At 39.5% G+C, this 17,789-nt stretch overlaps 2 protein-coding genes across 3 annotated transcripts in view; one reads left to right on the top strand and one right to left on the bottom strand.

The window, feature by feature from the left end:
- CENPP (centromere protein P) overlaps positions 1-17,789 on the bottom strand; it is a 155,363-nt gene that overhangs the window by 63,911 nt on the left and 73,663 nt on the right. The gene's annotated exons all lie outside the window — the stretch shown is intronic.
- ASPN (asporin) overlaps positions 8,817-17,789 on the top strand; it is an 18,989-nt gene continuing 10,016 nt past the window's right edge. The window contains exons 1-2 of the mRNA XM_034438656.3: positions 8,817-9,291; positions 13,030-13,316. Of these exons, the coding sequence (XP_034294547.1) occupies positions 13,049-13,316 (268 nt within the window). The 5' untranslated portion in view covers positions 8,817-9,291; positions 13,030-13,048. The remainder of the gene's footprint in view (positions 9,292-13,029; positions 13,317-17,789) is intronic.

Raw genomic sequence — 17,789 nt, forward strand, 5'->3', positions numbered from 1 at the left:
CTACATTTAAGTGAACTTGCAAATACCTTTTGTAGGCAGAGTTAAGTGATGTGAGACTTACTTAGATAACATCAATATGGTATTTATAGGCAAAGCTATAGAAGAATATCTAAAGCATTTGGGAAAAATTACAAGTCTCCTGAAGGTTTCCCTAGCAATAAATTCAACAAAGCGGGCTATGAAGAAATCACATATTTAGATTTTCTGGTAGGAAAGATATGAAATTAGATAAAAAGACAATATTAATTCTGAAAGAAGTCAAGGCTCCAAAAACAAAGAAGGAAGTTATTTTTCTTCTTGGGTTAGTACTGTATTATAACTGGTTTGTTTCCCATTTTGCCATCCCTGCTTGAGCTTTGATAATTCTCATTGAGGAGATAAAACAAATATTGGTTATATGTATTAATGTATTTTACACACACACACACACACACACACACACACACACACACACACACGTTTTTGTAGTCACAGGGGAGGGGCGGGGGAGTAGCAGTTATTATTAGAGAAGGCCTTAGGCCGAGGGAGGCCACTGTCCCTCAGATGGCCGGTTGTGAGACCCTCCTTGTGAAGTGGGGTCATGGGGTTCAGATGGGTTTGCTGATCACGTACCTGGCTCCCTGCCACGTGGCAGCAGCCCTGCCCGAGCTTCTCAACGTTATCGCCGCAGTGGCGGTTGACACCCCCAGACTTATGGTCATAAGGGATTTCAACCTGCCGTCCGCGGGTGAGACATCTGAGGTGGCCCGGGAGTTCATGGCTTCCATGACGGCTATGGATCTGACCCAGCTAATTCATGGCTCTACGCACATGGGGGGAAACACACTGGACCTGATTTTTGTCTCTGGACAGTGGCTGAGTGATCTTGAGATAGGGGACATAGTCATCGAGCCCTTGTCATGGTCAGATCACTCTCTCCTTCGCCTTGACCTCCGAACCGCTGCACCCCGCCGCAGGGAGGCAGAACCGATAAGATGGTACCACCCCAGGCGCCTGATGGAACCGGATAGGTTCCAGATGGAGCTTGGGCCAATTCCCGAGGTTCTGGCTCATGCCTCGACTGGAGACCTAGTGGCCGCCTGGGATAGGGCGGCCGCTGGAGCTCTGGATCGAGTCGTGCCTTTGCGGCCTCTGACCCAGCGCCGATCTCACCTGGCTCCTTGGTTTACCGAGGAGCTGAGGGAGATGAAGCACCGGAAAAGACGCCTAGAGAGTAGTTGGAGGGCCAGTCGTACTGACTCAGACCGGACACTGGTAAGATCTCATATTAAGAATTACCTAGTGGCGATAAAAGCAGCGAAATGCACTCATTTCGTTGCTCTTATTGCGTCATCAGATAACCGCCCAGCCGCCCTGTTTAGGGTGACCCGCTCCCTGCTCCAACAGGAAGCGAGGGAGGACCCCTTGGAGGGTTGAGCTGAGGATTTTGTTCAGTATCTGTATGACAAAATCACTCAGATTCGGGAAGATCTGGACTCCGACTGGGTAGATCCAGCGGGGATGACGGAGGCAGGTCCTGAGACTGTTATCTGGGATGAGTTTGATCCTGTGACCCCTGAGGACGTGGACAGGATTCTGGGTAGACTGAACGCGACCACATGTTTGTTGGACCCGTGCCGCTCCTGGTTACTGCTGGCTTCCCGGGAGGTGACGCGAGGCTGGCTCCAGGGGATTATAAATGCTTCATTGGGTGAGGGTGTCTTTCCCGCCGCCTTGAAAGAGGCGGTGGTGAGACCTCTCCTCAAGAAGCCTTCCCTGGACCCGGCAATATTGGCTAATTATCGTCCAGTCTCCAACCTTCGCTTTGTTGCGAAGGTTGTCGAGAGTGTGGTTGCGCGACAGCTCCCCCAGTACCTGGATGAAGCGACGTATCTAGATCCGTTCCAGTCGGGCTTCAGGCCTGGGTACAGCACGGAAACGGCATTGGTCGCGTTGGTTGATGATCTCTGGAGGGCTCGGGACAGAGGTTGTTCCTCTGTCCTGGTCCTATTAGATCTCTCAGCGGCTTTTGATACCATCGACCATGGTATCATGCTGCACCGGTTGGAAGGGTTGGGGGTGGGAGGCACCGTATTATGGTAGTTCTCCTCCTTTCTCTCCGACTGGTTGCAGTCTGTGTTGACAGGGGGACAGAGGTCAACCCCGAGGCCCCTTATATGTGGGGTGCCACAAGGATCGGTCCTCTCGCCCCTTTTGTTCAACATTTATGTAAAGCCGCTGGGCGAGATCATCCGTGGTTTCGGGGTGGAGTACCATCAGTACGCTGACGACACCCAGCTGTACATCTCCACCCCAGACCACCCCAAGGATGCCCTTGAAGTGATGTCCTGGTGCCTGGAGGCCGTACGGATCTGGATGGGGAGAAACAGGCTCAGGCTCAACCCATCCAAGACCGAGTGGCTATGGTTTCCGACGTCCCGATATAGTCAGCTGGTGCCATCGCTGACTATTGGGGGCGAATCATTGGCCCCCACGGAGAGGGCTCGCAACTTGGGTGTCCTCCTGGATTCACGGCTGTCTTTAGAAGAGCACTTGACGGCCGTGACAGGGAGGATTTTTTATCAGGTTCGCCTGATCCGCCAGTTGCGTCCCTTTCTGGATCGGGACTCGTTACGCACGGTCACTCATGCCCTCGTCACCTCCCGTCTGGACTATTGTAACACTTTCTACATGGGGCTTCCCTTGAGGAGCACTCGGAGGCTCCAACTGGCGCAGAGTGCGGCCGCGCGGGTGGTGATGGGAGCAACGTGGCGCTCCCATGTAACGCCTCTCCTGCGTGAGCTGCACTGGCTCCTGGTGGTCTTCCGAGTGCGCTTCAAGGTTTTGGTTATCACCTTTAGAGCGCTCCATGGCTTAGGACCTGGTTATTTACGGGACCGCCTGCTACCACCAATAGCCTCCCACCGACCAGTACGCTCCCATAGAGAGGGGCTCCTCCGGGTGCTGTCGGCCAAACAATGTCGACCGGCGGCCCCCAGGGGGAGAGCCTTCTCTGTGGGGGCACCTACTATCTGGAACGAGCTCCCCCCGGCGATACGGAGGATCCCGGATCTGCGTACCTTCTATCGCGCGCTTAAGACGTTCCTATTTCATCAAGCTGGCCTGACCTAAATTTTCCTCTTTTAAATGGGAATTTTAAATTTGGTTTTAAATTATTGGGGTTTTAAAAATGGTTCAGCCAAATTTATTTAATCGGTTTTATCTCTATTTTAAATTTTGTATTTACATGTTTTATTTTTATGGCTGTTCACCGCCCTGAGTCCTTCGGGAGTAGGGCGGTATACAAATTTAATAAATAAATAAATAAATAAATAAATAGATTTTCACGGGTACAGGTATGCAAGTCTTGGCATATTCGGATCTTTTCCCGTGTAAGATTGAGAGTATCTTGGCAATGTTTCAACGAGGTTCCCCCAATATATATATATTATATTATATTGCATTTATTTTTATCTATCTTACTGTAAGCTGCCCAGAGTCAAGTATGTGAAATGGATGGCTATATAAATCAAATAAATAAATAAATAGTGGAGTTGACATCAGAATGTCATTAAGCCTTCAAGACATGACAGAAGCTTTGTGTCAAGGGCTCATCCTTAGAGACCGGGAGTAAGAAAAGGCTTCCATCAATAAATTATGCTTGTGACATAGAACTCGGTATAGACTCATAGGGATGGAGATAATGCATTTAGCCAAGAAACTATTCTTAGAAGAAGCTAACTACAGCACCATTGAAAAGATGGCCTTGAAATGGGCCATAGATATGCTCAAAATATAATTATTAGATTTTACATTCATAATGGGTGACCAACTTATTGCCTAGATACTGTTCTGTCCCCGTCCCCACACACACACAAACAGCCAGCCGGGGGTTAAAGAAGTACTCAGCACACACAAGGTTCATTATCAGGAACTTGGCAGCAATACGATAACCGTCTTCCAAGTGCTTTACTTCAAGAAGAGGGAGTGTTCCTCTACCAGATAACACCAACTAATACACACAGTTTTCAAAACAGTCCAGCTCAAACATGAAACCTTCAGCAGATCAGGCGTTGTACAAAGTGACTAGCCAGAAGTTAGCTTTGTCTGTCACAGAGTCTAAATGGCCACCACACTCTCTTATATAGCCTGTGGGGTGTGGTCCAGTGACTCATCTTAATCCCTGGCACACCTCCTCATCTGCTGCAAACGTTTATCTCGCCTTCGTTGGCGTGGATCCAGGAACGACTTATCACCCCCATCGCTGTCATCAGAGACACCTGGTTCCTGGTCAATCTCCTCTCCCTCGGCAGACACCTGAGGCATTGCCAGAGAGGAAGGGCCTGGAGAGGGAGGCCTGGCCAGCTCCTCTCCTTCATGTTTGGAGCCTTCTTCCTCCGATAAGATGGGCTCGGGGATCGGAGCCACAACAGATACAGGTCGTATCTGTAGTAAGTAATCTGAAAGTATCTGAAAGTAATCCTTTAATGACAATTATATGTCTTTACAAAACTACATATTCACCGTACAACAGAGAGTAAGGATATAAATTATTCTTTCAGACTTTTTATCTCATCATGATATAGAAATGTAAAGTGAACTGATCTGACAGGAATTTAAAGAAAGGATCTCATCTCTTAAAAGTAGGGAAGGATGTGGAACCTCCCAATTTGAGCAGGCATTTCTCCTTCCCTTCTGGAATCTAGAGTTTCAGTGCTGCCAGAAAGGGAGAGGGGGATGAAAGAGACCCACCTCTTCTTAATTAGAGAGAAGGCATCTTAAATGGACCAGAAATCCAGCATATGTGTGTGTACAGCAGAGGGGGAGTTGAACCAGGAAGACTATAGAGAGGCAAGGAAAAGTTTTCAGTTCAAAGGCAAGTAACTCAGCAGCAGTCCAGAATGATAAAAGCCTTGGCGCTCTAAAATCCACTGAGAGACAGAGCCAAAAGTTCAGGGGAAAGAGCCCAACTACCATCTGCAAAGAAGTGACCGAAGCAAAACCATTCTGTGCAGCAATCCAAGCTTTACAAACCAGCTCCTGGAAAAGAAGGTTGTGAGTGCTGGAGAGGAGACAAAAGCCCCATATGCAAATCAACAGCAAAAGCATGAAAGGGATTTTCAAGTGTAAATGGTTAGAGTTTGGCTACAAGAGATGAAGAGTTAGGAAATACTTTTTACAGAAAAATGTAGAGCAAAAGGACAAAGAGATTAGAACACAGACATGGAGTATTTGGAGTAAGCTTATAGTAATGGGAAGTGCTAGATTAAGATAGGTTGTAAGAAATTAAGTAGGAAATAGGCATAAACAAAGAATTTCTCTGAGAGAGTGCATGAGAGAGATTCTCATGTACTAAATACCCTGTTTCCCCGAAAATAAGACCTCCCCTGATAATAAGCCCAATCGGGCTTTTGAGTGCATGCGCTAAAATAAGCCTCCCCCCCGAAAATAAGTCCTCTCTGAAAATATTTAAACGCAGAGCTGGAAATCAGGTAAGACGGCAAGAGGAGCCCCGTCTTGCTCCACGCACCCCAAAATAAGACCTCCCCGAAAATAAGGCCAACCGCTTATTTCGGGGTTCAAAAAAAATATAAGACAGGGTCTTATTTTCGGGGAAACATGGTATTGGACAACAATGTTGGACAACCTTCCCTAAGACTATGAGAAAGTGGCAATAGAGGAAATGTTTTCTCATTAGGAAGCTATGCAACTCAATTATTTTCCTTCCCTTATTTACAAGAATGACATACATTTTTTCAACAGTTAAAAAAAGCTTTATATTCTAAAAGACCTGGTAACAATGCTAGTGACATTGTATGGAAAGCCTCAACTTTTCCAGAAACCACTAACAACCATTTATTAAAGCAGTATGCCATAATAAGATTTTATAAGGGTCAAAACATTCCATCTGAAATTATATAAATTTTCCCTACACTTGTTAAAAAACTAAAAATTATAGTTCAGAGAAGTGATGGGGAATATTCCCAAGGATATGTTTATTTGCAAAATGTAGTCAGTATATTCATAGAACTGTAGTACACTTATGCAAGCAATGTGGTCTATATAGTTTTCATTACTGTACAAATCCAGTTGAAATTTTGATGGCTTTTTAGAAGCATTAAACATTGTGGGCTTCTTGGAAGCAACTGACTTGTTGCTGCCAGAAATTAGATACTGAATTAGATGGATATTTGGATTTAAAAAAAAATGTTTCATTCAAAGAACGTTCTTCTTTAAATCTGCCAACTAATTTGTATTAAGAGGTAGTATATCTATCAAAGACCACTGTGCCATCCTGATCTACAGTTTCATTACCCATGTTTTTTTGTATCTGTTATTGGCATATGTAGATCAGTTCTTCTTATTCATGGAAAAGGATTCTGTATATCCTCCATTCATTTTTGTGTGTGTGGTTTCATTGGCAGATTTTCGGAGTGTTCTGCATTTTACACATGCACAAAATGAGACATAGTTTTCTGCACATGTGTAAGAACGTTAGTTTGAGCTCTCATTATTTGCAAACATGTTATTTGCAGTTATTAGCATGGAACTAAACTCCTGTGAGCAACAAGAGCTACCTGTATATTTACAAAAAGCATTACAAATAGTGAAAGGTAAAAAAACCCACAGAACTGAAATTAATGCTCCATAACTATGCAACATAACAATGTCCTATTGAATGAAAGAAGCTGGACCAAAGCCAAAGCAAATTGCTAAAAGATTATGTCATGTATTAAAGCATTTGGCCTCTTTCTATTGGCTTTCAAATTATAATACATTTACAAGCAATTGAAAAAATATTTTGTAGTGTGTTTACACAGAAGCATGCCTTAATAAATGGAATGCTAATATAATGAGGGCTTAAAGAAAAGGAATAAAAATACTAAAGAGTCTCTTGACTATGATTACAAAATCTATTGGTATTTTTGTACAAAGATAAGTTGGCATAGTGCTATTGATGAAGGCAGGACTGAGCACTGGATCTTCAGGTTCCTTATTAGCTTGAAGGCCAGCTTTGACATATAGATTGTTTACATTAGAGATCCCTCAAAAAGCAGTTCTTTTCTTTAAAAAATCAGTTTGATAAACATATGTATTTAATAGGTCTTCCCAAATTTTCTAAATCAAATATTTTAAACTGGTGTTCATGTTCTGACATTAGAAAAATTACATTTATCTTAAATTGCATATCTTTAGAATCAAGATTCTTGTAGCCGGCCCAAAAATAAGCTGGTTGATACTTATATAGGAGATAAACCAGAAATAACAGAGTACAATTTAGATTAAGAAGTTGAAATGGCATGGCAATTTATTTCCATATTCTTGCAAGAAAAGTCAAAAGAGTACATACAAAATTATCAGGAGATAAACATGACTTGAGAGAGACTTATTCTCTCTCTTAATTTATTCTAATTTATTCTTATAGAAGCAAACTTGGATTTTACTATGGTGTTCTTTCTTCATAAGTCTCTTGTACCCTGCTTCATCTGTGAAATTTAAATATCTGCATTAAAGGTTATTTAAAAATGCATTTTACATATTTCTTCTCAATTTACTTATTTAATGGATAATTTCCCAAGTACAAAATTTTAATCTATTCTAAGATACATATTTTAATGTATCGGTACTTTTTTTAATCTCAGAAGTGCATTACAAAATCTGGAATAAAAAGGTGAAGGATAACTATCTTATGATCTGCAGTTACTCCAAAAATCATATTGTATTATGCAGTCAGATCAACATTCTTGAACATCCCTACCTGAAATAAAATGTTTCAATGTATCTTCAGAGCATGAACATCTACAACATAGACTAGAGCCAACCACTGCTCTTCTTTGCCTCTCTCTGCATTTCCTTTCATTCTCGGTCTCAATGCACTGCGAAGTCCAAAGCTTGTCCATATTTTTTTAAATAATAGTAATGGTGGTTCTGTCACAAACTTTTTTTTGCCATAAGATAGGGCTCTATGGCTCTGAAAAAATCCCCTCAATACATTAACTGACTATATCATGAGATCTAATCCTGCATGTTTTTAATCAAATGGATGGCATAGCTAAAATAATCACGATAAAGGAATCACATCAGGGGTGAAATTCAGCAGGTTCTGACAGGTTCTGGAGAACTGGTAGCAGAAATTTTGAGTAGTTCGGAGAACTGGCAAATACCACCTCTGGTTAGCCCCAGAGTGGGGTGGGAATGGAGAATCCCCGGAGTGGGGATTTTGCAGTATCCTTCCCCTGCCACGCCCATCAAGCCCCACCATGCCCACCAAGCCATGCCCACAGAATTGGTAGTAAAAAAATTTTGAATTTCCCCACTGAATCACATATGCCTTTTCATATAAAACATTAATGTGAATATCCTAAATGCTTTTGTACTGTAAAAAAATATAAGGTGAAGTTCTTACCATTCATATGTAAGGGATTGAATTTTGTTACACTGTATTTTTGGAAAGGTATTTCTGAAAAATTGTTATGTAACCCAATGGCCATTCTTTCCCTATATGATAATCACAGTCTCCTTACCAGAGCCTTTAAAATGAATGTTTATTTTTTTTTCTATTATTAAACAAAATTTTATATCCTCTTGTTTGTATGAATCATTTATAATTCATTCATTCAAACATTTTCAGACACACACACTTCTTAAATAAAAATAAAATTTTCTTCAAGTAGTTTTCTCGCAGCAGTATGGAAACAATTTCTCACTGTCTTCTTGGATTGTTTCTCAGCTTCTACAGCCTTGAATTAGCTGGTGGTTGCCCTACTAACTACATCTGATCCTGCTTAGCTTTTAGGGATCAGCCAAGGTCAACTAGGAATTGCCACTAACTAGTCACTTAAGCAATATCACTGTTAGGATTAAGCTGTTAGATTGCTTTGGATAGACAGCATATTTCAAAATGCTATACAAGAAAATGGTATATTTTGTTTCAGAAGGTGTGTACTTGTACAACAGACTTCAATGAACCATCCAGGGTTTGCACTGGCTTTGTGCCATCCATTATTAAGGTTCAAATTTAACCACATCTTGTGCTTAGACGTCTAGAGTTAGCTCGAAGTTTTGGCTCAGATACAGGCAGTGATGAAAAACACATGAGCAATAACAAGTTTTCTTAGTGTTATTCTTCAGTGCTCAGATAGACTAATCCACAGAAGGAGTTTATTCAAGTATTACCCAGGGTGCCAGGAAGAAAAGGATTTTTGAAGGGATTTTTAACCCCTTTAAAATACTTACTGTTAATTTTATAAACTCAATCTTTTATAAATTATCAAGCTGGAACATTTTTAAGGAACTTGACAAATCTGCAAGGTAGGTCTTTTTTTTTTTTACTTTTTATTAATGCATCAGTGTTCTAATGAAGCAATATTCTTTTGTTAATATTAATAATTTATTTAAATACTGTTCAATGTTTTACATTGAATTAGAAAACAATGCACTGTTATTTAACTGCTTTTATACTATGAACAGAAAAATATATCATTTATTTATGTGTTTATTCAGAATTAAGTCCTACTGAATTAAAGAGAACTTTCTGTCAAGCAAGTAAATCGCAGACTCAGTATTTGTATTTAGTCGTATTTTCAGCAATTCATAATCTCCCCATCCTTTAATTTCCTAAGGGATGAAAGAGAATAGAGGTATAGAATGCCTTCCCTATTCTGTCAGCTGAGCCCTCTACTATATAAAAAAACAGAAAAGTAGAAGTGGAATGAACTTCCTATAATTAGCATTTAGAAAATAGCCATTAGGTAAAGAAATAAGACGCATTAGAAATCATTGTGTGAATTCATTATTCTGTTTGGACTGTTTGATTGGATCAAACGGAATAGTTGTGTATCTGATAAAAACCATTTAGGCTGTAATTCTATAACACTTACCTAGGAGTGCCATTGAACTCAAATGGGCTTAGTTCTAAATAAGCTAATGCTAGCAGAAATTTTTCATATTTCATGTATAGTCAATGTAATTTGATTTTATAAAATTCTATGTTCAGATTACTTGGCACATATAAATATGTGGCTTCACAAATATTTATGCTTTTAAAGTAAGGGTATATGAGTATTGGCAAAACTAGGCAGAAAAGCTTTCTGCCTTATGCTCCATGCAGATGAAGTCTTTAGCATTTCAAACTAAGCAGTCCAACTCCCTGATTGAATGTAATTAATACAGTTAAGTAACATTATTTCTGGCCATGTTGGCAGCCTGAATTAAAACACTTTCTACTGACTTGCTTTGCAAAAACAAAAATTTCAGAAATGCCAGACGGCCAGTTAATTTAAATGGAATACTCTTCTTATTGAGATTATTATTTATTATTATATATTATTTAAATAAGAATTTATAACCAGGGTTTAGATTAATATTATTCAAAATCACCAACGGTTTCTTCAAAACAGGATTTTATTCCTTATAATCTTGGCAGCCATTAATATTTGAATGATCTGTTGGATATAAAGGATTATCATATATGGCACAAGGCAGAAGGCACATATTTTATAATACTGAATGTGCATTTTCAGACAATTTAATAATAATCCTTTTTTAAAAAAAAAAGTTAAGCAACCTGCTGCCTTTCAGTTATCTGAAGTTGAATGGCTACAGTCAAGCACGAGCCCCTTAGATTAAACTAAATTACTCACGAGGAACCCATGCTTTGCCCTACATCCCTGCTAAACATGCAGTCATGGACAAACCTGAGATGGTATTAAAGTTAAACATTAAATGGATCTAATACAAATGAAAATATATTAATATAGCAGTGTCTTCAGTAATTTGGAAGAAAAGGGAATAGAAATGTCACTATGGGTCAGAGAGGGTGCCAACATAACAGAAACAGTTGTTCAAAGTGAACTTGGGTCAGGCAACATATACCACAGCAGATGTGTCAGCCTTAAAAGTGCCATAACAGTTTTTGCTGTGGTTACGACCATGATATGACAGTCATCTCCCTTAACCAGTTAATTCTAAATAACGCAGTCAAGCAATGTTACACTGCATCCCTAGGGGGGCAGGGCAAAGACAGTTCATTACAAAGTACTGATAGTTTTAGTAGCTCAGAGAATTCTTCCCATCTCTGCTTTCATTTTACTGGCTCAGAAAAATAGTTAATTTAATACTTCCGAACAACAATGCAATGCTTTTTTTTGGGGGGGGAGGGGGGGGTCAGGAGACAAGATGCAGTATCCTTTAAAGGGATGAAAGAAATGCCTAGATCCAGCCATTAAGCTCCTCTTCTAAAACTGTATTTTAAAATGCTATCAATGTTTTAAAATATGTACAGCTAGAATACTTTTTTTTTGAGAATTTTAGAGACATTAGGCATCTAGAGTTCCACAAAATGTAGTTTTTCTCTAAGAACTCACATGTGCACACTCATACCTGTTTTAATTAGGAGGCCAAGCCAAATTACAGAGAACACAGAATTACATTGCTTATCAAGTTAGAGAAAAATTAATGTAATCTCCTCTGTTCCAAAACTCAAATCGCTATTATAAAATTTAAATAATTACATCTTAATTATTTCTCACCTTAATTTAAAGCTCATATTCAGATTACTGAGAAATCATATGTATTGGACCATTATGCATTCATTTTATCTTCATCTCTTATGACTTGGATGAAGTATTTTTTGTTCTCTGTGACTTTATTTAACTGCATTTCTATATTGTCCAAAAACAGAAACTCTCTAGTTTTCTACAAAATATCCAGGTTACATGCATCTTAGATTCCTGAAGGAACTAGCTAATGGTCTAAATAGAGCTTTAATCTATTAGCTCTTGATAAATTCTGGAGAATGGCAAAATGCCAGAATTCCAAAATATTCTTGTTTTGGAAATGGGGGGGGGGAGGATGAGGAGGTAGAAAAGCTAAAAACAAACCAATCTAATACTGATACTTGAAAAAATTCTATGCTCTCTTTATGAGCAGTTCATAAAAAGATAGATCTACAAGCAGCTTGAAAGCAATGTAGTATTTATTAGAAGACAGGATGGATTGAAAAATAAAACATTTTTTTTTTGCTTGCAAACACCTTGTTTCTGGATTCTTAACGAGGTGTACTGTAGGAATGTTGCAGAAGCCCTTTCTTTTCTTTGCAAACTCTGCCAGAAACAAGAAAGGAACCTGTAGCGCTTCCCCCCTCCCCCAATTTAACTCCTTTCAATAATGCAGTGTCAGCTGGCGATCCCCAGGGGGAGGGCCTTCTCTGTGGCAGCACCTGCCCTCTGGAACGGTTTGCCCCCGGAGATATGCATGATACCAGATCTCCGGGCTTTTTGCCATGCCCTAAAAACTTTTCTTTCCACCAAGCAGAGCTGGCGTAACCCCCCCCCCTTTTTGAGATGTTAGATTCTTAATTGTCTATGGGTTTTAGTTGGGATGTTTTAAATTTTGGGCCAAAGTTGTGTAATTCTTTTAAAAATTTTAAATTTTGTATTGGAATGTTTTTTATTTTTGGCTAAGTCCAGCAGGAGAAGGGCGGTATACAAATTTAATAAAAATAAATACATACATACATAAATAAATAAATAATAGCATAGAACTATATTCTGCCATTGGTACAATGTAGGTTAAACTATGTAAGTAGATGGTGTCCTGGAAGAATTGATGGGGTGAATGATTATAATTTACAACTGGGACCCCATTCAATTATCTTTCAACTATGGACTTCTTTATACACAGAACAGACAGGACTCTGAGTGGGATAGGAACTTTTCCAGCTTAGTAGCTTTATTTCCCTTCCAAGCTTCTACAATATTTCATTTCTAAAGGCTAAACTGATTGTTTTGGCAATACAGACAGAGTACTGTACTCTGCAACAATCAAATCCTTCATTTCAAAAGTTATGTTTCTAAGAAAATTCTAGGGTTCCATATAATTTGCAGAAATAAAACATTTTAGCCACCTTAGTTCTCAGGTGAAATTTCAACAGGTGAATTAATATTTATATTCTAGACATTTATGTGTGACACTTCTTTTTAATATTTCTGAAATTACAAGATCAATAATGGTATTTTTCTGTTTGGCACTCATTATATTTTGTTTTAGGAGTGGGTATTCTACAAATATGAAGGAATATATACTTCTGCTTCTTGTGGCCTTAAGTTTTGCTAAGCCGTTCCAAAAGCCTTCATACTTCACCTTTAAGAATATAATGTTCATGGATATGGAAGATCCGGATGATGATGATGATGACGACGACGATGTTGACGATGATGATAAAGATGACAATTCCCTTTTTCCTACCAGAGCACCCTTGATACCATTTGACGTATTTCCAGTATGTCCCTTTGGATGTCAGTGCTATTTAAGAGTTATCCACTGTTCTGATTTAGGTAAGGATAATTATCATTGAAGCTACACCTATGCATTGGTGATGTAGACATTTGAAATTAGTGAGTTTTTTTCAGCTTCCTGAGAAGAAACTCCAGAGATGCACTAATACTATTTCAATACCCACCTTAAGCTTTAAGGATTTCCCTATCAATTGATATTGATTATGAGCAATAATAGGCCTATTGCCTTTAGGTGACCAAAATGAACAACCTCCCCTTTTGCTACAGTACAATCTGGAGTTCACAAAAATTTCAATTGTGTAAGACTCCAGACAGCTAGTTTGGATGATTTGACTGAAGCCTCTGATAGAGTGCATCATCTGTGGGAGAGCATATTGCTGATTTTCAGTTGTTCATTCAAGATATGGACTGGAATGAAAAAGAAACCTGACTGTCCAGTTTAAATGGGACAAATTCATCACAGAACTCTAGCAACTTTCTGTATTAATTAAAGTCTGCTTGGGTATTGACAAGAGATTATGGCAGAGAGTGAGTGGGGGGAAATTTTGCCCACATAGTTGGGCAAAATTAAGAAAGCAAGAACTACACAGAATTCAGTTAGGTATTTTTAATGTTTAAATACAGACTGTGGGAAAATATGAGAGAAATTGTTCACTCATTGATAGTGAGTTAAGAAAGGTGAGATCTCTTTGAATTATTCTTCCCAGGATTCTTCTCCTCTGTCTTAAGTTGCCATTTATAAGATAAGTTGATGTTCGTCTTGACTTCTATCTCTTGAGTATGTCTGGTCTTCCTTTCCTTTTTCAGTCTGGCCAAAATTTTTCATAACACCAACACACATAAGGTCTATGTTTATAATATGGGAAATCTCTGCATGGAAGTTTTCCATTTCTGATAAAGCATCAGTTAATTGTTATAGTTAGGAGTCTGTTATAAGCAGATAACCCAAATATTAATGTGAAATTATTCAGTCCCAACCAGGTGAAATGCTCCCAGTTCAGACCTGATCGCCCGATCCGGTAGCGATGGCGGTGGGTGGTTCGGAGAACCGGTAGCAGAAATCCCTGCCCTCCCCATTCCCAGCTGAGCTGCGTGATCATCAGAGGCTTTTTAAAAAAAACTTTTAAAAGCATTTTTTTCTACAAATACTTTTAAAAGTAAAAAAAAAAGCCTCTGATGATCATGCAGCTCAGCTGGGATCATCAGAGCCTTTTAAAAGCATTTTTTCTACAACCTCTTCGGCCAAAAAGGTTGTAAAAAAAAAATGAAGGCTCTGACGATCCCAGCTGAGTTGCCTGATCATCAGAGGCTTTTTTTTTCTTTTAAAAGCAAAAGAAAAATTCTTTTAAAACTAAAAAACAAACAAACAAAAAAATTAAAAAAAAAAGTTGGCCACGCCCACCCAGTCACATTACACCCCCCACCAAGCCACGCCCACAGAACCGGTAGTAACAAATTTTACATTTCACCACTGGTCCCAACCTTTGAGACTTTACAGGCTAGAACATTCAAACCATAAGACAAGCACACTTTATATTTTAGTTACTTCTGTTATTCTGCAAATCCAGACCAGGTCTGAGTACTGCTGCAAATCTTAATAACTTCTGGTCATACAAGGATTTTAATGTAACTATCCACTGCATATGAATATAATGCTGCACATCGATAAGGTCACTCATTTTGCAACCCCACTACAAAAGCTGAAACTATTTATGACCAGCACTTACACATAGGGCTAATGAAAGAGTGCCATGACTCATATGCAACCATGAGGAATCTCTGAAACTTAACCTAGCTTCCTGTTGCATTTCCCAAGAAATTAGGGTTGGGCAGATTGCAAGCTCACAAGCCACATATTCACTGAAACTGAGGAACCATAACAGCTGATTCTCTATCATGAAAATTTCATAATGTGCAATGCTACCAGTCTCTTGCTCTCACCATCAAGAACACCAAGAACTCTTCCTGCATTGCCTGCCAAATATGGTGACTCTATTGATGTTGTTTAGGTAATAGAAGCACAGACTCTCTCCCACACCCCAATTCTGTGATTAGACTATGAATTTCCATAACACATCACTACCCCAAGTCAAAAGGTGAATCCTGCTGCTAAAGAGAGTTGCTTGATGAGTATTTGCAGAAAGACTTTATCTGCTTTGTTCCTCCTCATCAGTGCTCCTATATTTGTTAAGGAAAGCCAGTGGTCCATGTTTACTGGCGCCGAAATTCTGTAGCATATTAGGGATTGCCAACTCTTCCCTTAATTTCTGATGATTTAGTGCATTTGCAGAAAGCTTGCATTGTTACTAAATTAAACCTCAGGTGCAATCTGACCAGAGCAGCTTATTGTAGAGGGAAACAGTATTTTTTCATAAAGTTGACATTATACTGACCTGTATTAATCTAGCCCAAGATTACATTGGCTCTTTTGCATCCTTGCTTTTAGCCATACTGAAAATATAGTTGTTTTAAGTTAAAAAATGCTAGAAAATTTCGGGAGTCTGACCCTGAAGACAAATCAGCCATCCACAGCACATAGAAATCAACAACATTTATACACCATTTAAAATCATAATCAAAATCTAAAAAGGAAACAGATCAAAACTCATCCTCGTCAGCAATCAACACCAAGATAAACTGGGATTAGCACTAGGATTAGTACCAAGCTAACAATCCAGCAGTAAATAATACCTTAATCAAGGAATTATAAACTCAGATAAACAGCAGCCTAATCAAGGAACTACCAAGAACAATATTTTGACCAACAGGGCAAGCGACTATATATAAATAGAGCAAACCCCAGACCCTTCTAGCACTGAAGATGTTATTATTTGGATATTGAAACATCTGAAAAAAACAACCAAGCTCAGAGAGCACCAAGGCTCCACAGTTTGACCCTGATATACACCTATTCTCTTCTATTGTTATACTTGGTTTTCTACTTTTTCCTCCTGGTCCTTGACTAATTCTCTTGTTCTTTGTTAAGTTCTGCCCTTACAACCCCATATCGAAATGGTGTGGGGGATATGAGAGGGAGCATATTTGGAATTCGTGGTGTAAAAGTGGCAGTCTGGAGCATCAGATTCATTGGAAGGGATTGGAGAGGTTCTGGAATACAGCAGATGATGTCCATGCCTCTTTTGACCATTCCATTTGCCATGCTCACATAAGCCCAGATCACCTGATGGGTTTTGTATTCCATTTGCTGCCTGTTGATCAACCTAACACTGATCAGGACTGGTTTGGGAAAAGGTGCTGGCTGTGTGACAAATAGAAACTGCCTTGTGAAGTGAAAATTCATAACTTTTTTTCTCAATCTTACCAACACGCCACTAAACACTAATATTATGTGTCACATAATATGATTTTATGTGTACAGATACAAGTCTGACATATCCTATTGGTTTTCAAAGAGCGTTTCGGGATTATGGGCACTTTTGTTCAGTCCCAGGCAGTGATACTACTGCCTCTGAGCAGCCTCTTTCTACAGTCCAATCATGGACAACACTTTGGTTTACCAACTGGGAGGTGAAGTGGCACAAACAATATCTGGAAGATGCTGGAGGAAGTCCAGAAATGAATCTAACTCAGTACGAATATGTGCCTATGTTCAGGCCTACATTGTGGTGATAAAAGATAAAATTGTCTCCTCTTGCAGACAATTATTAGTATTAACTGGGGTACTGCCTTGTCCTGTTAGCTGGTACTTCATTTTGTTTGTTATCTCCAAGGAAATGGATAGGATGCTATTTTAGTTGCCTTCTACCATCAGATGAACCCTTGCCCCTCCCAGTTTATATGAGAAGCAGATGGGGAAAGTGACGATTTGAGTCCAGGAAACTGAGAGCTTCTGGCAGCCTTGATGTGATGTGATGTGATGTACCCCAAGTATTTTTGGATGCAAATAATTAAAGTAATTTTTTTAAAAGGAGAGTTGATGGTGGGAAATACCCAGCCAGCAGGGTATTTCAAGTGGGCAATTAGCCTTGAATCACTGCACAGCTGCAAGAGCTCCAAGATTAACAGTCTTCCCCATCTCAGGCTCCATGGAATTTTATCTGTCTATTCCCAAGAGAAGTCAAGCAGTCTGGGTAGATTCCTGTACTAAAGGTAGAATTACAATAAGCCAGTCAACTTGAACCCTTCATTTTTTGATCTATTGCTTGGGCTTGACAGTTGTTGAAATAGTTAGGATGAATCAACTTTGCATCATCCTAAAAAAATGATTATCTTGATCCTTTTCAGTCTTCAATCCAATCAGGGTTTAGGCCTTGTTTTGGGGCATAGGTACTATTGGTCAATCTTCTAGATTACCTGTGTTGTGACTTGGATGGGGGAGGTATACCCATTCTGGTCTTATTAGACCTCAACAGCTTTTGATACCATCAACCATGGTTCACTTTTGGATTGTTTTAACCATGATTCTACTCCTTCCTTAGTTGGTGGGAGGAGAGAGATCGGCCCAGTGGCCCCTGATTTATGGAACACCACAGGATTTGTCTTGTATCCACT

The sequence above is a fragment of the Pantherophis guttatus genome, chromosome 2 (assembly GCF_059756535.1).
Source record: "Pantherophis guttatus breed Tessera chromosome 2, ASM5975653v1, whole genome shotgun sequence".
Taxonomy (NCBI): Eukaryota; Metazoa; Chordata; class Lepidosauria; order Squamata; family Colubridae; genus Pantherophis; species Pantherophis guttatus.